This window comes from Ammodytes marinus, assembly GCF_949987685.1.
Source record: "Ammodytes marinus genome assembly, chromosome: 22".
NCBI lineage: Eukaryota > Metazoa > Chordata > Actinopteri > Uranoscopiformes > Ammodytidae > Ammodytes > Ammodytes marinus.
The window spans coordinates 5,444,194-5,469,183 of NC_137226.1; the positions used below are offsets into that span (position 1 = coordinate 5,444,194).

Below are 24,990 nucleotides of genomic sequence, written 5' to 3' on the forward strand. Positions count from 1 at the left end.
GGTCAGGCATACATTTAATTTATTGCACTTACCAAGTCGTTATCTTGAGATCCTGTTCGTGACGCCAATTAGTGAAGGAAGTTCTTATTGAAGGTTAGGTCAACTCAGGTGGAAGAATGTTTCAGGAGGCTTGGATGAATTATGAACCAATATTTAGTACAGGCTTGGCCAAGGAGAACCAGACTGCAACTTGGGTGACCTGCGATTCAGTTCTGACAGACATTTCTAAAGAGCATTGTTTTAACGTTGTGTTATCTCTAACACTTCCCCGGCTTGGGCACCAAGTGTATCTATGTTTTGGGTCAGAGCTGAACACATTGAACCATAACATTATGGAGTCTAAGGAAATAATATTTTATCTATACAGCTGGCCAAAGTGTCTCCTACACTACACTACAAGGCTGATATAGAGTCTGAGAGAAAGACAGACACACAAGACAGGCATAAATTACCTATTAATCTTTTTTTTTTTTTTTAACAGATATTTTTTTGGCATTTTTTATGCTTTATTTTACAGTATGAAGAGACAGAGGTGAAATGGGGCAGAGAGGGGAGTGACATGCAGAGAACGACCGCGGGCGGGAATCGAACCCGGGTCTGCTGCTGGGCCCGGCCCGGGGGAGGGACGCCCTACCAACTGAGATAGGGGCGCCCCCCATCTTTAACATTAACTATACTAAAGGCTGTTTGAGAGTGTTTGAAAAGGCTTAGCAATGAGACCACCCTCAAAGTTCTTTTAACTCAGAGTATCTCTCACACTACAGCTCCATGTACACCACTTCAACATGAGCCTGGTTCAGTGAATTTCTTTGCGTCAATGGAAACCGGTCACATAGTGAACTCCATGATGATGCATCACCACTATGAGACATCTTTTCCAGCTCCACTCTGCCCGCTACAGTATATGAGGTTGTGACATTGGCTTTTACACAAAACGCACGTAATTGTATGGCACTTTTACAGGCCTTTATCCAGGATTGCATTACAGAACAAAAAGCAGCAGGTCATCGCACTGACCACTTACAGCTAAAGGCTAATCTATTTAGAATACATAATATTAGCCCCGGGCTTCAAGGATTTAAGCAATGTATAGGGTTAAGGTTGTTTTTTTCCCCTTTAAAAAACAAAACAAAACATAAAGGTCATTGCTTTTGATCAGATATATGGCCACAGGAGATTCAGAGAGTGAGTGAGTGAGTGACAGAGATAGAGAGAAAGCTTAAGTTTGTCGGATGATATGATATCGTAATTATTACACTAGCAGTCTCAGTGTGTGGTGTGGTTTACGCCTGGCACAGATCCAGCCAGCAGAGTGCAGTGACCGAGCCAATGGGTCACCAACCTGCTGTCATCATGGTACAAATCACCAATGCAGTTTGTTTTTAAGCTTATTTAGAGTAAATACATATCTATCAATGTTATGTTGTGATATGCATTTATGTGAATAATACTATTAGTATTGGCCTAGAATTATCTCACAGTATTTGAGATGTACCATTTTCTTTCATAAAATCCCATAATGCAATGGGTTGCCTGTACTAAATGTGTACCACGCCTGTTGGTGGTGGTGCAAAAGGATGATTCATGCTTCAACATCCTCCCTATAGAGTAAACTGTGAGCATTCATTACGTAAGGCAGAGTCAATGGGGGACACAGCCCTGGAAGGGTTAAATGTTTTACCCAGCATGCACTTAGAGATGTGGCTTTGCTAATTCTAACATATGACAGAAAATACCCACACATCTCTCCAGGCTAGTGGGCTTTTTATGATCCACTTGAGGCAGCCATTAACACAGTGGCTGACAAAAGGCTCTAGCTTTCAGCAGCCTATCTAGCTGGCGTATTTGTGTATTGTAGACATGCAGTGTTGATGGGAACAGAGCTGTAATTGGCACTTTCAACCTCCTTATCTTGGCAACAGAAAAAGACAGGGGTCAAAGGCCACAGCTGCACTGTCACTTATCCAGCAGGCTCAATTTCCTAATGTGGAAAGAGGCACGGATCAGGATATCACACAGGCTCGCTGGGCCTTCACTGCTCCATATGCCATGCTCACTATAGGGCATAGGGCTAGGTAATATAATAATTACATATCATTTGCATCTGCTTGTTGTGACTGTTTACATTACATAAAAAGACAAAAACAAAGGCCGAATGTGAAGCAGAGTTGGACGAAATAGTCTGGATAAATGCAAATGCAGCAAAACTTCTTCTTGGTAACACACTTTACTGAACTGTTCTTACCGCATACTTTCCTGGAAAGAACTATGTCATTTGGTAATGCTTGTAAAGACAGTATGACATGCCATTAAAAGAAAAGCTAAAACCAGATCAAACTTCTTTCAGTTCTCATTTATTTTCGGTCATCATATTTGTTGAACTATACTGCTTACTTGTAGACAAATGTCACGTTTGCTTTGCATTTCCAGCACTCAAACACTAAAATGATGCTCTATTGACACTCCTTTAATTTGTACCATTTCATTTCTAGGCAACTTCCAGGGAAATTATTACGAACCCCTTCTTTATATACACATTAGCGACTGGTTTTAAATAGAACATAAAATGGGATTTAATACCTTTTACATGGTCATACCAGTCAAAGGATGACTTTTCAGTCAGCCAGCTGGGACAATAAGGCTTACAATGATTTATTCGTAAAAGTCCAAAAGATAATGAATGAATGAACCCATTCTTATTATCTAGGTCAATGTGAATTTAATTGACTGGATTTAAAAAATGACTTTTGTAATTGTGAACACTAAAATGATTACAAAACTGCAGTTTTTCTAATACAGACACGTGAAGACCTTGTTTTCTAAGCCTTTTATACACATTTTCCTTATCAGAGAATAATGTTATCAGTATTGTGACACTAACAGCAGAGATGATAGGCTTGCTCAATAATTAAGGACCATCTCCTCTTTAATTCAAAGAGTTGTTGTTGGAGTTGTAATCACATGTATATGCATGAGTGTAAAACAAAAGCCTCAGCGTCACTATCTATCGTTACACTGTGTCGTACTTCAGGAGTCATTTAATCAGGGATCCGCTGCAAAGATAGATTACAGTGAAGACACCACACTAAGAGTAATGCACCACTATACACACACACATACACTCCATCACTTCCAGCCAGGTTTATAATTAATGAGGGGCAGCTCTGTGGACAATTGGTGGACCTGTTCCGAGTATCCCACCCAGGCATCCATACAATAATGAAAGGTGGAAAGCACTGATGATTCTGAAAATGCATGAACACCCACAGATTATTTCAGATTTACGCTCCTTGAGGAACAGATTAGGATAAACACCACAGCATCCTAATCTTTGGTGCATGTGATCCATGGAAACACCCTTCCAAAATCACACACACACACACACACACACACACACACACACACACACACACACACACACACACACACACACACACACACACACACACACACACACACACACACACACACACACACACACACACACACACACACACACACACACACACACACACACACACACACACACACACACACACACACACACACACACACACACACACACACACACACACACACACACACACACACACACACACACACACACACACACAGCAGAGTGCTTTGTTGAGCATTTCTGTGGAAGACACATTTATCTTGGCCAGACGGTTGCGGTTGTTGTTGTTGTTGCAAGTGTGTGTTTGTGTTTCGGGGGGGAAAAGAGCATGCAGTGGTCTTTGGCCCGTCTCCTGGGTTTAAAGCTCGAGGGAGAGAGAGGGATTAGAGGAAGAGGATGCTCTCTCTACCCGGGATGGCTCTCACTGGGGCCACTTATAAAAGACGGACGAGGTCCAGCAGTGGTGGGCTAGGATGCTGATGCAGTTCATCTTTGTATCACTCTGGTGTCTTGTATGCTTCATTTCAACAGTAATTCAAAGAAACAGGCTTATGTTGAAGATAGGGGGGATGACCAAAAACAGTCTTATTATAGTTCGGACAATTTAACAATTCTGCTATGAACTTGATACATTTTCCAGGATGCTTTTTAAATTAGCGTTTATTCTATAAAAAATTCACAAACCTATGTTCCCATTCCCAAAGTGACGTGGTGTAATAGCATGTTTTGTTTAACGAGCTGTCTTAAAACCCCCAAAAGATTTTCTATTCATATTAATCTAAAAATAGATAAAAAACACTAAATCCAAAAAGCAATGTTGAGTGGCTTTGATGTGCACAGTAAATGCATGGGGAGAATTAAAGGCCATACAGTCAATGTATCTCGCGAAAGGATTTCATTCAATGTGAGATAAACAGGGCTATTTGCTAGTCTTTGATCAACCTGCATCTCTTCACTTTAACAAAGTGCCTCATTCACTTCAAAGCAGCCTTGAGAGTCACTGCCTTCATCTCTGCTGATGCGCTGATGTATTGTGTTTACCTGTGTGGAGGATAATCACAATAAGCTCCCTGTCTCTCTCTTCTGTTCCACTAATCGGCTGGCAAGTGAGAGGAAATACCCCGTTAGATATTTATGCTCAGGTGTCAGGTATTAAGAAAAGCTATGTATAGCTCTGGCTGCCAGCCACATTGTCCACACATAGTTCATCCAACAATATCCCAGACACAGACAGCAAAGGCTGGGCAACGCTGCCAAACACAGACATCCCTAATTGGGGCGCCCATGACAAGCATCAATCCAAATGATCCCCACAGGCCCTATTAATACGTTAAAAAGACAAAAGCTTGAGTTGTGAATTAGAGCAAGTTAAATTAAAAGACAGTGAGTTTGAGAGAAAAATGTGTTTTCCCCTCAGGTGGAGTAAACCATTCTAGAGAATGCTCGTTGTCAAAATAATTTGTCACAATCAGTGAATATAATATATCCACACAATCCGCTACCTGTGTGTGTGTGTGTGCGCGTTACAAAATGAAACTGGTGTTGATACACAGCCTTGGCTCTGTAAACAGCTATGTAAACTAAGTGGCTTGGACTGACCACCGTCGCTATAGCAACAAATGCTATTGATATAAGTGAAACCTGCGATTGAGGGATAACATTTCTGTGACAAATTGTTTGATTTATTGTAGCACATTTATTTATTATAACTATGCTAATGCAGAAACCACACCACTGTGACATAATATTCATCCTAGTTTTGCAAAATATATCCAAAGATTGCAGGATTAAAGCTGCTCCCAAACTATGTGTACAAAGTTCTTCCAGGACACGTTGATGTTGTTTTTTCCCTTTCCTGTTCTGGTGACTGTGGCAGTGTTATCCGATCATGACCGTGAAGTTCACTGGCATGTGGTTGATTACTCAAAAGGTGAATCACTTCCTTTACACCTACATGCCTTCATCATGAATTGAACTGTGTTTGAACTTGTGTGAACTCAACTCACAGTCACCTGAAGCAACAGCATGGATTTACCTGAACGCAGAGTTGTGTCAAGCCATGGAGAAAGATCCCGGCGCTACCTGCAGCCTCATGTTTGTGCAAACTCACATCGAGGGAATAATGCAACCGAGAAATGGCTGTCGCAACAAAGCAGGTTCCATGAAACCTCTGGGAGTCTTTCCCACTTCCACATGTGTAAACAGGTCGAGGTTGAACACAGAACACTGCAATCAGCGAACAACCGCTCTACCTTTTGAACCACAGCCTTGAAACATTCACTGAAAAAGGTTAAGTCATCCCAGGCTCTGAACAGGCAAGTTGCCAGCTACGTAAGGTACCCCTTGTTTACAGAGCCTAGGCTGTGTATCTACACCAGAGATTATTTTCAGAGCGCACACACACACACACACACACACACACACACACACACACACACACACACACACACACACACACACACACACACACACACACACACACACACACACACACACACACACACACACACACACACACACACACACACACACACACACACACACACACACACACACACACACACACACACACACACACACCTTTAATGTTGCAGAGTAATGTACTATAGCTGAATCCCCCCCCCCCCCTTTTCTGTCAAGTTTTACACAGGGTCTCTTGGGGCTTTGTTTCGGTCTGATATTTTCATTTCTTGCATTCTTTATGTCACAGTCTGTGTCTACAGTGCCCTTGTGTTCAGATAACCATCTTTATGTGTGTGCTCCATTAATGAACACAGTGGGTGAGTCACTGCCAGAGAGCACCTATAAAGCCTCTCTCCATCACCTTACAGTGACACGCTGTTTAAAGAGCACCCATGTCTGTGTCAGGGGGGAGTTCAATGTCAGACAAACATCAAAGTGCTTATTAACAGCCATGGAGAACGTATTTGCAAGGTGACCGATGTCAATTTACAACATCTGATTGAGCCTTTGACTTCAATTATAACACTGTAGCCCTTTTACTACTAATTACATCCAGTGTACTTTACATCATTTTTCCCCCTCCAGGCAGCTATTGGTTTTCAAATCAGCTCTATATTCCATACACTAGGACAAGTCAATAAACTGGACCTTAAATAGGCCTGTATGTACAGAACACCACGGTCCAATAAACAATAAACGGCCCCAGGGCCTCAGACCTTGAAGCAATATGCCCCAGATTCACTCCGTTTTATTTACTTTTCTTGGTGATGACATTATTTGCATTGTATATTTATTATACTTTTAGTTAATATTGCTCTTTTCCTATATCCTTTATTTGGATCCCCATTATCACAAAGTGGTCACTATAGTATTTCTGACGTTTACAGACTCTAAGTGGCATAATCCCTAAATTGCATTAGTTGACATATTTTGGTCTCCGGGCTTGCAAAAGGTAAAAGGTGTCGCATTCTGCACGTTTCTAAATGTTGGAATTTGTCTTAACACAAGTAGCTGCACAAGAACTTTGGTATAATATCAGGAAATATCCAATTCATTAGCCATGATTTGTCAAAAACTAGTAAAAAATTGCGAACCGGGAGCAACCGTGTCCGATGAAGGATCCAAGCAGGAAGTTCTTGCCAGAAATGCCCAAACAACTGCGGCTCAGGCAAAACTCAAGCCCATATGGAAAGACAAAAACATCAGTCTGGCATCAAAGGCGAGACTACTGCGATCACTTGTCAACTCAATCTTCCTATATGCTTGCGAAACTTGGACCCTTACAGCTGAGCTACAGAGGAGAATACAGAGCATGGAGATGAGATGCTACAGGAGACTCTTGGGTATCTCCTACACCCAACATGTCACAAACAAGGAAGTTCGGCAAAAGATCAGCCAAGCCATCGGCTCACATGATGACCTGCTTACCACTTGCAAGGAACCGTACAAGGTGGAAGGAGACGAGGGAGACAAAAGACAAGATGGGAAGATAACATCACAGAATGGACTCACTTGAAAATCAGTGAGGCAATGAGAGCTGCCGAGGACAGAGAGGAATGGAGAGAGCTGGTCAACAGATTGTCTGTGGTGCCCCAACGACCCTCTGGGGTAATGGGATAGAAGAGAAGAAGAAGAAGAAGAAGAAGTAAAAAATTTAAATTAGGATTTCCAAAGAGCCCAAGGTTTCATCCATCGAAAGTCCAAAAGATATGTACTACTACTACTACCATATCTGACAAAAGAAAATCCTCACCTTTAATAAGCTGGAAGCAGAAACGTCTGGCTTTCTTGCTTAAGTGATTTAAACAAAACTCCTGAGCTGCCGTGGTGTTGTGTCCCAGTCCCGACAGAAAGACAATCAGTGCTGCAACAGCCAGCCCATTTTTAACGCTAATGCACGTGTTCACCAACTGGTCTGGCAAAGTGTCAAGAGTACGTGAAGAAGTTACACCATGCAAGCAGACTGGTTTGGCCAGGTAAGCAAAGACAATGCCTTCTTTAAAGAGGTTCACTTTGCAGTTTCAGGGGAAGGGGTTTGGTTACAAAACATACTTACTGTCATTCTTAGTTTGGATAATTCTATCATCTTAAATCAAAATGAGAGACCTGGAGCCAAAAGTAAGACGAGAACATTTTTGTGGACAAAACTATGGGCCCTGCTGCTGTAAACAACAACAGTGCAATTAACTTTTCAGGAAGCTTTCTAACTTCACACAGTGTTTCAGGGATATTCTTTTCCTGTGAGGAAAGTTTGTTCATTCAGTTATGAGAATATACCTTAGAACATGTTCACTTCTCTGACACACGCAGTTACATAGTGGATCTACACACACATAGTGGATCCACACACCTTTTCTCCTGCTGATTCAAACCAATCAGATTCTTACAGGTGCAGTAAGAATCTGTGCAGGCAGATTGTTTTTTTGTAACCACTTTTATACAACACCTGCATTTTCCATTTAGTGATCCTTTTACGAGGGTTTTGCAGTATTTTTCTCATGAATTGCAACATTCATCATGTACTATTGCCTCTAGGCTGTTTCGCTCTTTACGGGCGGTTACTGGTTTGACTGGCACGACCGCAGGCTTAACACACAGACAGGACAGACCTGACTGACAGCACGAGCTGAGTGTGAGAACACTTTACCACACTTACAAATCACAGCAACTAGTAAAGCATATAGTGTTGTTTGTGAGACTGTTTCACCATGTTGTTCTTGTTGGCATAAAGAGGAAATGTTATATATATATCTTAGACCAAATTGGCTTCATCTATCCTTATTGAATAATTTGGCAATTAATTATGAGTTAATACAAGCCTAGGCTCTGTAAATGGTTATTCAAACAAAGGGCATGTAAACAAGAGGGCCTATCGTACTTAGCAACATACCCGTTTAAAAAGCCTGTGCACAGTTGCGGATTGTGAGGAGATTTTCACTGATTTTGCCAACACGTGTATGGAGGACATTCCCATCAGCCTCAGCCTGATAATCAATAGTTAGCATTCAACACTGAACGCATTGTAAAACACAGCTGCCAAACATCAGCATTAATCATCGTTAGTGCACGGGTGTTCGCATGACGTCCGTAGCATTTTCACATACTGTTCCGACTGCATTTCTCTAATAAAATGTTGATGTTATCTTGCCTATGTCAAAGAGACGATGACAGACATATTCATGTGAAACGTCTAATTCCCTGTCTTCGTGACTCTAAAGAATTCACCCGAGGGCTCAAATCAGCCCGAGGACTTCACACTGCACATACTCCAAGTATTAAAACCTGATATATGAATGATGTACTGCCCCGGCCTTACATCATAGTGTGAACAGGTTCCATTGATGGAATGCTAAGGTGACATCTCTGAGAGTCCCAGGCAAAGGTTGCAGTTTCAGTGTGGGTATCGAGCGAGGACATGAACCCGTCATGGGCCTCTGTTATCAATTCAAACAGTGTCAACTTTGGATTCCTTAGAAGACAAAAACACATGATCACTCACTAAGGGAGAAGCCACGCGTGAGATTTCAGAGGCCATGTTGGAAGCAGCCAGCTTGAGAAATGAAACGCCTCCTGGCCATTATCATCTATAAATACATAGAAGAAAAGGCAGCACACGTGACGTCCACCAACATGCGTGCACACACACACTTAACCTATGGGCTCATTTCTGAACATAATATAGGTCATCCCTCTGATGATAATTAGAGCTCTATTTCTATTTGTAAAGCCCGATTTAGAAATCAGCTCAAGTCATTTTTGTTCTCTCTTATAGCTCAGATGGTGACGAGCTGAGTTTATGAGCACACATCGCCGGGTCAAAACAGCTTTCGGGGAACAAATCTGTTCACGGTTTCTGCACCATATGCTGCACTGATATTTTATGTTGGGCTTTTATTCTGTATGAAAAAGAGACAGTTGATTTTTTTTTACTATAAATAACACATCTTATATGGATCTTTCAGTGTACAAATGATGTTCTTCTTGTGTTTGAATTACTCATGTTTGTGTCCATAAAATGGGAGAAAATCAAAGCAGAAGATTTTAAGCAATTTAACGGTTCATTAGAGATCCCAGATACCACTGTTTTGGTGATGGCGCACTAGATAAGCCAATCTCTGAATGTTCTTAACTAAGATGATAAAAACCGAGAAAACAATCGTGCTATAGCACCACTGATAAAAAATGAAGACGCTTTTAACCGTCTTTTTTGGACTGCTTTGAAGCGATTCCTAAAAAAGAAATCTAAAGAATAGGAGACACAAGAAGCCTCTGGCCAAAATGACAGCCCATCAAGTAATGACCCTATACTCTGCTCTTGTCGGTTTCAATCATTTAAAAGGGAAATAATTAAAAAGGGAAAACATGTTCCTTTGAAGTTCTTGAATAAATTCCCTTATACTGTGTCCCCAAAAAAAGGAAGGTCTACTAGTTATTACTATTCTGACAGAATGAGTGCTGGAGCATGCAGCAGCAGCGGCAGACTTATAGCGGGCCAGCAGGTGGTTTGTGAAGACAAGCCCAACTCATGGGAGTTCACTCAAAAACAACAAACTAAAATAGCACTGTGACAAATAGGTAGGCGGTGGATGCTGGGTTGGGCTGCTCTGACGCAAAAGGTAGCACTCACAGGAAGAATATGTCAGTGTCTTAAGTTAAAAATCATATGCAACACCACACACACATCTGCTCATATCTGCATGGGGTGCACATCTCCATTTAAACGGTGTGGGCTGATGTGTAGCCATGTGTGAGGCTTTATAATGGCAAACATCACATTTGAACACGACTCTACTGCGATGGTGAATAAAGAATGTAACGAAATTAACGTTCATCACAAATCCGTGCCAACGTTCGACAGCGTCAAGACACAAATACTGTGACGATGCAAATTCCGGTGAAACTTTTCAAAATAAAAAAGTTCCCACTATCAGTCTGAAAGAGGACATGAAGAAATATTTGAACATGAAATTTAAATAATTTCTCTCAGCTCCAAAGCTCAAATATAGAATAGTAGCAAAGCAATTCTAAAGTTGCTAGAAACAAACGATTGCAAGAGCACAAAATGGTTACCGGTGTATTTACTAGGCCTACTTATTTTATCGTCTCTTCATTTAAGTTTAAAACAACACACACACAAACACACACATGCGTGAAGTAGGCCTTTGGTATGTAGGCAAAAGTTCACCATTGTCAAATGACTTAGACCTACATGCTTTTTCCCTCAGGCGTTCTCGGGTGCTGGCCTAAAATGTTTCAACACACATAACATAGCCTAGATATATGTGGCTTCAGAAATGTTATAAACCAATTTATTGTCTAATTCTATTTAGCTAGAAGCATGAAATTGATGCTTAAATACTGTTTTTGAAAAGCTTTTCTTTTGAAAGGCCAGAGTCGCTACTTCCCGTCTGCTCGGCACTAACCGCTGCCAGCTTGCCCCTTCTCCTCCACGCTGATTGCGGCTCGTGTCGCTCAGCTGCTGCCCACCGCCCTGCAGTCGGAGGCGGTTACAACTTCGTGCCAACTACGCTCACTCTCTCACTCACTCTCCCTACACAACTTTATATACTGACACATACGCACCAACAATATGAAAGCCATAACAACACAATTATTAAGTTTACCAACTGGGTGACACTGTCAGCGTCTTCAACCCGCGCGAGTTGATGCTGCTCTCTCGCGGGGCTCCGACCAAACAGCCGACACAACCAATGAAAGATGCTCAGGCAGCGGCATGCCATGACAGAACTCTCCTTCCCAGAATCCATATTCAAATCATTGATAAACACAAAGCCCTGACGTTTTGAAGGGACAACAATAAAGATAAAAAGTGCTTCCTACCGTTGACATCAGTTTCTCACCAGCCGCCCCTTGGCACTGGCTACTCGGATACTTCCACCGAAAAGAAAAAAGCCCCGTCCGACCCCACCGTCTCACAGTCTGGCAGCAGACTACAGCTAGACTATAGACAGCCTGCCACACACATGCAAGATACTAGAGTGTGGCAGAGCGCGTCACCCCGCCCGTGAGCGCGTGCCCTCCCCTGGTACAGAGCGAGCATTCATATACAAATCATGCAAAGTTAACCGGCTTGTTTGACAGGTTCTTCGTTGGAAAGTGGGAAGTAGGGCACCTACTCCAAATTGCCCAATTCATTTATTAGGCATAGGCCAAACACACAAATATGAACGTATTATTTCACTGATACATATCTTTTCAATGGACAAAATCAGGACATCGATGATCGGCAAATGTTTTTGTGCATTGTCATATTTTTATCCACTCTATATTTTCAATGTTTATTGGTATCCAGGGAAATTATTGCAGGCTCTTCAAAATATATTGTTGACTTGAAACACTCCCGAGTTGACCATATTTTTCCAGAAGGAGCAAAATTCTGGACGTTAATAATCAATACAAGAAGACATCATTCAAGTCATTTGATCAACCCAAACTTGACTCCCACATTCAAACATGCAAGACGTGTCGTTTGCTCCCTTGGTAGCCTAATACTTGAATATAATCAACGTTATCAAGGGTCAGGCATCAAATATACCACCACATCCAGCCTGTTGCCATAGGACACTTAAAGCTCCAGTGGGTGTCATTATCCCACATCTTATATGCAGCATTAATTATGGCTCACAGGCTTTCAGAGTTCCACTGCCCAGGCTGGGCTATTTTATATCCAATATTATTTAATTGGCAAAACACATTTTTCAGCTCTGAAAGATGGCATGGGAGTTTGTGTTTGTGTGTGTGTGTGAGAGAGAGAGAGAGAGAGAGAGAGAGAGAGAGAGAGAGAGAGAGAGAGAGAGAGAGAGAGAGAGAGAGAGAGAGAAAGAGAGAGAGAGAGAGAGAGTTTTGATGGTTAGGGTTAGGGTATGGGACTAGGGAATGCATTATGTCAATAATCAATATCAAGTATAGCCGTACAAACGTGTGTGTGAGAGTTTGGGAGATAGTGTGTTGGTGTCACACAATGTCTAAAATATTGGTTATTGCCTTTGAGGGGCATTTGATAAACATGTTGGTTCCTCACTGTTGCTTCAGTAAGAACAGAGCAGTCTGCTGAGCCCTGTGTACTGAGCTCTTCAGTTGGAGACATGAGTTGAATTGATTTGCTTCCTGTGGAGGCTACATGCAGGCAACAGACAGCAGCTTCAAACTGGCAGCAGCAGCAGCAGCAAGCATCTCCAACCAGCTCTGACTCTGCATGTTCCTCTTCCTGCAGGGCCTCATCTCCCACCCCCAGCTTTCATGTATGGGTCTCTCATTCCTGACTGCCTGTCTGTCTGTTTGATGTAGCCTGGTGCTACCAGACCATCGTACTTCATTTCATTTTGCACAAACCTCGGTGTATATGCTTCATGTCCACATTAAATTGAATTTTAATTCAATTCAATCAGGTTCACATGTATGATTGTCAAACCTCTTCAGCAGCACTTCTGTAGGCCTAGTTGCTTTTTTTGGTTTTCACAAGTACACCCTGTCACAACACTTGAGAAAAACACATATGATTTAAATTCATGATTCACTTGAGATAGGATTTTACTTTCTAGCAACCTACCTTAACATCTATTTAAGTGTGCACTATGTTACTTTGGGTGTGTCAGAGAAAAGTGAACATTTTCTAAGATATAATCTCATAACTGAATAAACAAATTGGATCCCTTGAACACTGTTTGAAGTTAGAAAAGCTACCTAAAAAGTTACTGTTTCACTGTTGTTGTAGGTTTCAGCAGCAGGGCCCTCAGTTTTGTTTTTACAAGCATATTCTAGTCTTAAGTTTGGGTCCCGTTGCCTCAATATAATATAATTTGATTTATGATTATGTAATTATTCAAAACCAAGAGTATCATGTAGATAAAATAGGTTTTGTAAAACTAACTACAGGATCTGCAAATGTGAATAAATCCCCCTCCCTTGAAACTGCATAGTGCACCTTTAATATGTCCTTATAGTGTGACTCTGCTTCTGTTCAGCCCGGTAACTTGTTCTCGTGAACAACATGGCAAACAGGTCTTTTATCGGATCACAGATCTCGGGCATCGGGAGGGTGTGGACATGTTTCATGCATACAGAAATATGTGCCTCATCCTGTCGCAATACTTGAGAAATGAACCTGATGACATATCAGAGCAGAGATTTATTATTAGAACTGTCATCCATTAATGTGTGTGATATAACATTCTGTGCTTTATGAAATAACAACATCACACTGGATGGTAAAAATCCAGAGAACGTTTCATAAGAAGAAATTATCTCACTAATAACTTTATGTAAGTTCATCAATTATGAAACTAGGAGGCATAAAAATACACACCTGGTCTGTACCGGCCTCTAGTGGAGACAGGGAGAACTTGCACACAAGACATAACACCATTTGATTTTCCATTCACTCTGCACAAGTGTAGCAGGAAACTAGCAGTAATTATATCCTGAACATCACCAAATCAAATCATTAGGGCCAATTCCCTTTTTCTTTTTTTACCAAGTAAGTAGTTAATTTAAATATTATCTGTTTTATTTCACCTGACTATCAGATGCCTCCTTGTGGCCAAATAGTGACACTACAACAGTATAACAATTATAAGAAATGAGCTCTCTCTCACGCCACACGCACACACACATTCGTATGGCTATACTTGTGTGGACACTCATTGACATAATGCATTCCCTAGCCCCATACCCTTACCCTAACCATCAAAAAGAATTGCCTAATCCCAACCATCACACACTAACCCTAACCTAAACCTTATACATACGCAAACCTTAAAACCTAGTCTTAACCCTCAAACAGTCCTTTAAAAAAGCCTGTTCCAAAGTCAGAACTGGCCTAAATGTCCTCAATTGTGGCTGGTTCTGGAGTGGTATCAATCTTTTTCTGTAACTGTTGGAATTTAATAAGTGTATTTCCCCAAATGAATGCAACTATTGCTTTAAGTTACAGCAGCTAAATTACAAACATACAAATTTCCTTACAATAATGACATAATATATACGTAAAGGCTACTGTTAGTTAAATCCAAACAGGGGCATTAAACCCGCCACTTCTTATCTTTTCAACTGTTTGCTTAAGTTAATGAATACTGACACCCATAATAAACCACACAGCAGCATCTCCTGAATGAATCTGTCATGTGTCAAGATTTTATTTAATTTTTGACAGCCTTTCAGAATATCATACAGGTAAACAAGATTTTTGCAAAAGTTAATATATCCATAGTGTTGCATTTCATAAAAATAGTTGCTCCACATAAGAGTCTTTGTGAACCATCGATAGTACACGGAGTTTTATAGAGATATTTGTTCAGGGGTTCTACACACTGCTATTAACACTACACAGTGATACTGAGCCGCTAGGATGGGAGTCTATGGTGTCATCACACGTTTGCTGTTTATTGAACACATAGAAAAAAAATCTTTTTCTTTTGTCCTTTTCCGCTTGCCGTAGAAAACTACTTACAGTTTGGCCCGATGGAGACAAAAGCTCAGACGTGGAAAGCAGTGAGTTGTGCAAAGGCTGAAATGCTAAAATATGCACTTTTTTTTGTTGTTTTGTATCCGCAAATCACAAAATAAAGGAGCAAATGAACATGACGAGACAGTATGTAAAAGCAGCACTTGCTACCTTTAGTCTGACAAATGTAAAAAGTTTAGGTTAGGGTAATTTTGGGCATTTTTTTGTTAGTGTGATTCCACCATCTACAAGTGTTTGAAAGGGGCAGAGCCGTTTGTTGCCCGGCTGTTCATTTTCTCAGAAGATAATAATTCATATCCCCAAAACCTCTGTGTGAGATTGTGCTTTAAGTCTGACAGCTAATTCCCTGTGTAATTATACGGATCACAATGGCAAATGTAATGACTGGTCTAGTCTCCCTTTTGCTAATTTATTCTTTAAAACACTGTTTGCACTTCCCTCAGCAGAGCAGCAGAGGAAACTATTGTTCTGGTATTATGACTCACGGCTAACACATTATTTGAACATTATTCAAATCTAGCAGAAAGGCTACAGATGTTGTGACAAGATTTTGACAAGACCTATTGTTTCAAATATGATTTCATTATAACGAATAAATAAAAAATGAAATGTTGTATATGTGCCACCGTTGGCCTTGTAAACTGCAAATGTGCCAAGCTAGAATGAAATGCTTGCCAAGCATGGCGACAGAAACTGAAGGAGGGCAGGACTTAATGAATTGTAAGGTTGGAATACAAATGTACTCAATATATATTTATGCTGTAACCTTCAAATTTAGTCAAATCATGGGGGCAGGAAAATCCCTGCAAATCTTCAGGGAGCTTTGGCACCGAGGTGTTACTTCTTAATATCACACACAATCGCATAAAACAAATTCCCACACGGGCAGCTGTGACAGGTGCAACCTCATTCACAGCCCATCTGGATGTGTTAGGAGATGTTACGTTTCCAAATTGAGGGCATTCATTCATTGCAGGTAACAGATTGTTAGGCGGTGAAAGGCTTTTGACAAGGGAGATTGATTCAATGTCACAATTTTACTGGTTTGGTGTGGGTGCTCAGCTCTGCTCACATTTCATTACACCGTCCCATACGAGCACCTGTTTGTGTTAAATGACTAGTGTCAGACCTCATTAAGAAATCAGCCATGGAAACTATTACAAATCAGGACCAATAACTCCAGGTAATGGATTTCATTTTTCACACATAAACTTGTGAAATAACTTTAAAAAGGTGCTCCGAGGAACTTTCCGTTTGTGTTAATTCTTGCACCCCCTTTGCAGAAAAGTGGTAGTGTTTTCAACCATGCCAGCTGTTGTTCCTTGGTGAGCATGACATGACCATGATGACACAGGCATGAAGAAGAACTATATTAAAAAAGCCTTCTTTGCACCGATGGTATCGTTTGCTGTTACATGTCCTTTATGATCATCAGAGGGAAAATTAAACTGTTTCAAAGTTCCTCGTAGCACCTTTAACATATAACACACTCGTATCTGAAAAAATACAGTTTATTATTTATATCTGTAGAGTTGATGTATGTATAGCAGCCTGTTTTGAACCCACCGAAGTGTTTTTTATTTTATATTTTTTTACTCTTTTTGACCCTTAAAGCCAAACCTCTCTGTCATTCTTAAGGCACTCTGCCCCTCGGTCGATATCGTCAATGTTGCGAGCTTCTTCTCTCAGCGGCCGTGGATTGCTTTCTTCGTTTTTTTGTCGCACAGAAAAGGGTGAAAAAAAATGGATTGACGCGCATATAGGCCGTGCAGTCCACCTCAGCGGAAAACTGAATAGGCCACAAAACTTTGCAACCACCACATGGTCTGAACCGGAGAGCAGAAGAGGTCCATGTTCCAAGTTCAGCTCTTCTAAAGTACGTTCTAGAATTTCCAATCGGCCCAACTACGTTTTCTTAAAAATGATCTTATTTACAAAAAACTGATCCCACATATTCATATTCATTATAATATATCTATGTCTATTGTCATCATCATCTGATAGATTATTTCAAGACAGATTCAGGCCCCGCACAGTCTCTGTTAAGGCAAAGTTCTGCTGATGAGTTCAGATTTCATCTCCGCTGTCCTGTCACTCTCCGTTTGTTCCATTCGCTCTCGTCAAAAACAGGCAAACCTTCTTTATTAACATTCCACTTCATAAAACAGACTCCGTTGTGAAGATATTTATATATATTTATAAAAAAATCAAAACAAATCCAATGGCAACCGACAGTAGCTTCCTGTCAATTGTTCATATTTGCATGTTTGTTTGTCCCTCTTCCAGTTCTCTTTGGGGAGAACACAAAATAGAGTTCTTCATAGTTTTTTTTTATACCTCCAGAATGATCCCCCGCCGAGCTACACACACACATTCTACTTGTCTTGCTCTTCCATATTTCTTTTAATAGTTTTTTTTTTTTTAAAGTGGATGATTTTCCAGTTTCTTAAGGTGGTGGGTGTAAAATATCTCTCAAAATAATTTAGAGTACAGTTATCATAAATAAAACTCTAAAAACACGTGGTCCAGATCACCCTGGGAGGAAAGGGATCCAGAGAGGGAAGAAAGGAGCACATAGGGAGGGCGGTTGGTGAGGATGGTGATGGGGGTTCGATTATAAGCTCAAGATGAATGCTGGGCCACTGCAATGTGTGAGCTGGAGCCCGCGGTGTTATCTGCTCAGCGTGGACGTGCCTGTGCGCAGTGTGCTCGGCAGTTTGTCCGATCCGGGGATCTTCCAGGGCCCGGGAGAGACTGTGGCCTTCCTCCCCCCTTGGCTGCTGCTCTTGCTGGGGCCCCTGTCCGATTCCCTGGGCCTATGCTTGCTTTGCTCCAACACCACATCCTCCATATTGTTCCCGTTAGTGTGTGGGAGCTTGGATTCTCTGTTGTCCCCAGTGTTTCTCTCCTTGGGTCTCCCTCTGCTGCTCCTGGAAGTGGCTTTGGGCTCCCCTCCTCTGTGCGCCTCCTTGTTGGGCCCTTCCCCCTCAGTAGTGGGCTGCACCCTGTGGCCCTTGTGGTGGGTGGACCGGCCACCCTCCTTCTTGGCTCGCCCGCTCCCGCCGCTAGCAGCAGCAGAAGACGCCGCTACTCTCCTCCCCGGGCCAATGGGATCTTGGGTCAGCCGCTCGGCATTCTGGGGGCTTGTGGAACGCTCCTTCCTGCTGTCTCCTCCTGCTCCAGGGTCCCCGCTACGAGGGACGTCCGGAGGCGGCAGGTGAGGCGCGTCGGGGGGCGGAGCCACATGAGATGAAGGCGATGACATCATGGGAAGGCTGTCGATGGGAGGGGCTACTTCCGACAGGCTAGGGGAGGCTGAAGTGTGAGCATCCCATGGGGCGGCATTATCTGGAACAACACGTACACACAGTCAGTAAATGTGGAGATTGCACACACACACGAACGTGCACACACACACACAATCTGCACAGGAGTTTGCACACATGCCACTGCAAGACCAAAACAACCAAAACAAATATAATCAACACAGCAATCGTTTTCCAAGTCTACGAGCTCAAAGCACTGAACTAAAATATCAGAGCAGCACTACTACCACCTACTTCCCAAACGTGTCACACAGGACAACTGTGCTTTTAGACAACATCAATCTGCCCTCCCATAGCTCTCTTTAAGGCCTCAGCCAATCTGAAACACTGGCGGAAAATCGAATACAGGTTTAATGAAATGGATGATGTGCCCAATAGGGTGGTGCTTTAGCGGGGAATGAAAACCTCAGGGGAAGAGTTTCTCTCTCTCTTTCTCTCTCTCTATCTCTCTCTCTTTCTCTCTCTGTCTCTCTCTCTCTCAGAAGCCTGTATCCAATGTAGCGACCGTAGTGAATGTACAGCCCTCCACTCTCATGGACTGTTAGCTTCTGTTTCTGCACCGATGAGTCTCGGTCCCTGGGCCCCATCAGTCACGTTCAGTGGGCTAGCTAGGCAGGGGGCAGAGGCCAGGCTATAGCTACACCGGCGCCATGAGGCCCAATTATAAGCAGACGCTCACACAGCGCCAGCCGGGGAATATTAGATCGAGAACTTAAGAGAAAGAGAAAGAGTTAGTACCGGATTATTCTGAATATAGTGGAAGTTCAAAGCCTTTTTCCCCGCAGACTGCCTGATAGAAATGAAATGACATTATCCTCATATAGGACCATATGTGAGTGTGTATGCGTGTTTGTTTTTATCATGTTGTGTGGACCCTTATATATTAGCATTCTCACAGGGTGGGGTCCAAAATGTATGTGGGGACCAAAAACCAGGACCCCACAAATATAACCTTAGATTCAGTTCAAATAATTCCCTGTGAAGTTTGCAGTGTTGTCGACCCCACAAACACCTTTGTGTATGTGTGTGTGTGTTTACTGGTATGTGTGTGTTGGGCTTATAAAACCGGTGATTATCCCCTGCTGTGTAAATGCCTGTTGTTAGCTCCGTCAAAGCTCTGCTCAGCGTACATTTCATTACGGAGAGGTGAATTTGTTCTAGAGGTGAAAAGCATCAACGAAATGTGCCTGTTTAGAATAACTCTTCTCAAAGCTGCAAACATTGTTAAAACACTGATTACAAGTTAATATGATGAAACTTGTTACAGCTGCTGTGTATTAACACATCCAGCAGACAGGGCTGTATTAGCTTTTAATTGCGTGGAGGTTTCTTAGTTGGTTTTGTCTCTGTTGGTAAGGTAAAATTTCACATTTTAGAGGAATTATTAAACGATTTCAAATGTCAAAGTTAATATTCTAGTCATAGAAAGTATTATTCAGTCTGTGAAAGGGACTTTGCAGGTCTCTTTGATGTAGTGTCACTTTGATATAAGTCGTCAAGCACTTCTACTCCTGTGTTGGTCTTAAGAGCATTCTTCATTTCTTAAGTGTAACTCTCAGGACTTCGATAAACACATGCCCTTGAGATCACGCTAGAAACATGCATAAAAGACACACACAATCCTTCACAAAGGCAGGCACAGCACACAGTAATCATGCACATGCCCACACCCATGTTTCGATGCCAGCATTACACTGCGCACATCCTTATTTATTTAGCTCTTCAAATTTGCACTCAGCTGTTACTTTGAAACCCACAAGAGCCCGAAACATACATTTCTTGCCCCCTTTCAACATCTATGCTAATGTTTTAAATATCCAATGTAATCACCCTGGACAATTTGCATAACCTTCCAAAATGCAAATAAAGTGCTTGTAAATGACTTGAGTGATGAAATGCTGCATCAAGCCATCACATGAACAAGAACGTGTGGCTTCTATATTCAGGCAGTGGAGGAACTAAGAAAGACCTCTAATGACGGAGGACTATGTCTTCTGTGCATATTTCAAGGTCCTAGAACCTCCTCAATGTTAAGAATTACAAGGGCACTCAAAAGGGACGGACACAGAAAAAACGCCAACATATTTCCTGTGTTTAATGGCTGGAGAGTGACCGCCAAGGCCAAGCGGTGATGAATCGATATAAGTAGGGGCTTAAGTGTTCCCCTTAAACGACATTCTCTCTAGTGGGAGGAAGCAGGAAAAATGGCCATCGTGCTGGTGCAGCAGAGGCCATGAGGGTGAGTGAAGGATTAGAGTTTTATTACCTGCGGCGTCACAAAAAAATAAATGCCATCTTAATTCGTGCTACACCAAAATTTCACTGGGTAAATCATAGTAATAATAATAAAACATTTTTTTTTGAAGGTGCACTATTTAACTTAGGGGTGTCAGAGATGTGAACATTTTCTAAAGTATATTCTCATTACTGAATAAACAAACTTTCCTCAAAGGAAAATTGGATCACTGAAAGGTAACCGTTTCACAGTTTGGTTTAGCTACATATTCAAGTCTTGCGTTTGGTTCCAGGTTCCTCAAAAGGATTTTGTTTTGATTTATAATGATAAAATTATTCAATACTAAGAATGAAATGTGGAGTAAATATATTTTGTAAACTAAACGAAGGCTCTGTAAATGTGAACAAACCACCCTCCCCTGAAACTGCATAGTGCACCTTTAAGTGTGTTTCCTCCGGCTGACTCAGGGCGTATGCTCACTATATTTTTGAGCCTGTAGGTAGCTGTTGGTGACCTGTCCTCAATCACAATGAAGTTAATGTTCAATCATTTTACAATCTCATGCATCTTGAAGCGATACTTTTCGATTATGAGCCAAAATTGCAAAAAACCTATGTTGCGCTTGTATGACAATGCTAAGAGCATCGTGGACAGGCGGTTACGACACACACAAACACACACCAAACCAAAACCACAGCACAGCAAGCCCGGGGTTAAGTGAAGAGAGAAAAAAAACATTCGTATGGTCACAAACCGTGTCTTTAGGGTGGCCCATTAGGAAGAAATAGGGGGAGCCATGCTTGTCACTTTTCATGCACATGGAGAGACTGGAAGATACCGTTCCTATAGAAGGGGAAGTAACAACCTAGACCAATCAATTAGTGATAGGTCACTGAAATGGACAGAAGATAAACTAGTATTAGTCAAGATAGAAGAGAGAAAAAGATTAGATAGTTTTTTGTGGAAATACTGAATACAGAGATTATATAGAAAGACAGGAGATTTAACATGAATATAGACGCATGCTTGAAATAAGGTTATCAAGAGCTGAAAGTGATGCGAAGACAGTGAAGAGAGATAACAGTGTAAGACTTATAAAAAGGAGTTAAGGAATGATTTCTGAGGACAAAGAAAAGAACTCCAGAACGTATTGAGGTTTTGATATTTACCGTACTCTGGGACCTGCCCTGTGCCCCTCTTTAGGAGAAGACGGACACGCCTGCCCCCGGACTTGATCAGCTCGATGGCCCTGGCGTGGGACATGTCCCGGGTGCTGTCTCCGTTGATCTCAATGATTTGGTCCCCAACCTGGATGTGAGGGAACAGAGAATAAAACAAGTTGTAAAAGAGTCGTTTTTCATGGTCTGGGCTATAGGCCATCTAATGCTACATCCAGTGTTGCAGTACTCCAAAGCTGACTTCTTGAAGGTCTTGGACTCAGCTGCTATTTTTACTCCTTGCCTTGTCTCTGTCTCGTACAAGGACGACTGGATATCATTTTTAAGAACGGTCAAGATCACAACTGCAGGGATATAACTAAATTGCCTGGGCATCGTTTGATTGAGTTGTTATTGTCATTACTGTGATTGGATGTTAACTTCTTGAACTTTCTGAAATGGTTTTTAATGTTAATGGCTGTCACCACCGCCAGACATTGTGGAACTGGTCGCACTAGCCTGGTATTTGTCTTGACTACAACACTAGCTGCTAGGTCATTCATGAATATTTTAGACAACAATGTGCTTCTGTTTTGGGGAAGAAAGGCCTTGAAAGGTTTCAACATGATATTGCCTCTGTGCAGAGTCAGCTCCATAATGAAGAAAGTTTCAGAGTTTGGTGTTTAAAAAACTTGAACAGAGTCCTGAACCAAACTCCATCCAACACCTTAGTAATGAAGATCAAATACCCAATCCCTGGAGCCAGATGCAAAAGTATTGTGCAGTGGACACTGTTGTAGAGGCAGATTTGTCCAAAGTTTTGGAGAACACATTAAATAGTCACATATTATTCCATGAACGGCCTAACTGGACTAGGCGAGCTCAACCTTGAAAAATGTGTAACAACCCTGCTGCTGCTCACCAGAATTCAATATTAAAAAGTAATTTTTTTAAAGAGTAGACTTTTAGCTTTAAGTCCCCGATAAACACTTGTTTGGTACAGCGAGCACTGGAACAGGACTGAAGCTGCGTTTATAGATTATAAAGTATAAAACTCTTTGACCAGTCACTGTGAAGCATGGGGCAAAAACCAATATGGATAGGGCTTACAGTATGTTCCCCCAGCACCATTTCACATCCGAAACATAATGAAGATTTATTTATTCCATGCAATTAGCAACTTGAATATTGAGGTCTATTATACCACCTTGAATTATTGACTGACATGTTTGGTTATGGGCAGCATTTAAAGACCCTTGAAAGGCGAGAAAATGATTGATAGAAATACTAAATAAAGATAAATTAGGTGTCACATTGTTACAGAAATCTAAAGACGAAAATGACATGAGAAAATTAACGACGGGTGTTTGAGTCACGTAGGCAGCATACACGTGAAATTGAATGATAAGCTTCTTGAATTATGGGCGGCCGGGATTTATGAGGATCAATATGGATCTATAATTCATTTTCTTCTCAAAGGGCTTCTGTAATGTTAATGAGTATTACCAGTCGTGAGCTGGTGTCCAGTATAAATAATTCCGGCTGTCATGTCATTTGGATGAAATAATGGCTTTCTCAGGGGGCTCTAAGGAACATATCAGAAAACCTTGATGATAACCAATAAACAACAGTCCATTAAAAAAACGACATAAAGCTCAGTTATCTGCTAATGTAGGTATTGCCAGGACTATCTCTCCTTTGGCTGACCTCTCGCTGATGTACACGAGGATGGTGTCAAACGTTATGTCCTTCCCCCTTTCAAGACTCTCACTCCCCTTTAAGAGAAGGATTTGAAGGGTTGAATAATGGGGAGGATTCACGGAGAGGGAGGGAGAGAGAGAGAGAGAGAGAGAGAGAGAGAGAGAGGACAAAAAAACATGGCGTCCAATTACGCTAACAAATGGAGAAATTCCTCCCGATAATGGCCAGGGGTAATTTTAAAGTCGGGGAGCTGACTGGAGAGAGAGAGAGAGAGAGAGAGAGAGAGAGAGAGAGAGAGAGAGAGAGAGAGAGAGAGAGAGAGAGAGAGAGAGAGAGAGAGAGAGAGAGAGAGAGAGAGAGAGAGAGAGAGAGAGAGAGAGAGAGAGAGAGAGAGGAGTCATTAGGTGTCATTACACCGGTCTAAAGAGAGGTGGGTGGCAAGGCGGCGTGCTCGTTAATCCTCTCCTCTCCTCCCAACAGCAGAGGACAGTCATCTCCAGCTTCATCTTTAATATAAAGAAGGGGAGCTAAAGTCACACAGACGGTACGTGATTGCTGAGGACAGGGACAGAGAGCACGTGGTGGAATTGAAGTAGAAGTTGCTTTAAAGGCAGCTGATCGCAAGTCAAAATTCAGGCTTTTAGCCAAAGTTAAAGGTGCTACGAGGAACTTGTGGTATATCTGAAACAGTCCCATTTTTCCTATGATGACCATTAATGACATATAGCAGCAAACGAGAACATCAGTGCAAAGAATGCTATTTTGATATAGTTTTTCTCAATGCATTTTTCATGGGTAGGCTCACCCAGGAACAACAGATGGAGTAGTAAAAATACTACCGCTTTTGTCCAAAGGGGGTCAAGTTCCTTCCTTAAGCTAGGAGAGGTAGATAAATATGTTTTAAAACCACGTTCATATAAAAAGCCTGTTCGAATCTATTAGCGCTCCTTGCTACCGATTTGTTTTTGGTCGCTTGGTTCGTCAGCGATTCTGGAGAACGCTTCTTGTCAAAATCACTTTTTTTGTCAAAATCATTGAATATCTCCTCTCGATCCGCTACCCATTTACAGAGCCTAGGCTCCGGTATCGCTGACTAATTAATCTGAAAAAGTTCCTTGAGTAAGAGTGACTTCTTTGTAAGAGAGAGGGATTCTTTGTACTGGTGGGCTTTTGGTTCCTGGCACCTTAAAACTTGTCAAAGCACGGCTGAAATCAAAAGGGTCGGG

At 41.8% G+C, this 24,990-nt stretch overlaps 2 protein-coding genes across 6 annotated transcripts in view; both read right to left on the reverse strand.

Annotated features, from left to right (window-relative positions):
* The window catches only part of LOC307268490 (fatty acyl-CoA reductase 1), a 46,202-nt gene extending 34,350 nt beyond the window's left edge, over positions 1-11,852 (reverse strand). For 2 of the 4 annotated variants that reach the window (XM_080051147.1, XM_080051148.1), the window contains exon 1: positions 11,702-11,852. In XM_080051147.1, the coding sequence (XP_079907273.1) occupies positions 11,702-11,710 (9 nt within the window). In that variant the 5' untranslated portion in view covers positions 11,711-11,852. Of the gene's footprint in view, positions 1-7,372; positions 7,464-7,613; positions 7,717-11,701 lie in introns of those variants that run through there. The other 2 variants (XM_080051150.1, XM_080051149.1) reach the window with 2 other exon arrangements.
* Positions 11,853-15,035: 3,183 nt separating this feature from the next.
* Positions 15,036-24,990, reverse strand: part of magi2a (membrane associated guanylate kinase, WW and PDZ domain containing 2a) — a 208,423-nt gene continuing 198,468 nt past the window's right edge. For both annotated transcript variants that reach the window (XM_080051175.1, XM_080051176.1), the window contains 2 exons: positions 22,076-22,214; positions 15,036-18,692 (listed from right to left, as the gene is read on the reverse strand). In XM_080051175.1, the coding sequence (XP_079907301.1) occupies positions 18,016-18,692; positions 22,076-22,214 (816 nt within the window). In that variant the 3' untranslated portion in view covers positions 15,036-18,015. The remainder of the gene's footprint in view (positions 18,693-22,075; positions 22,215-24,990) is intronic.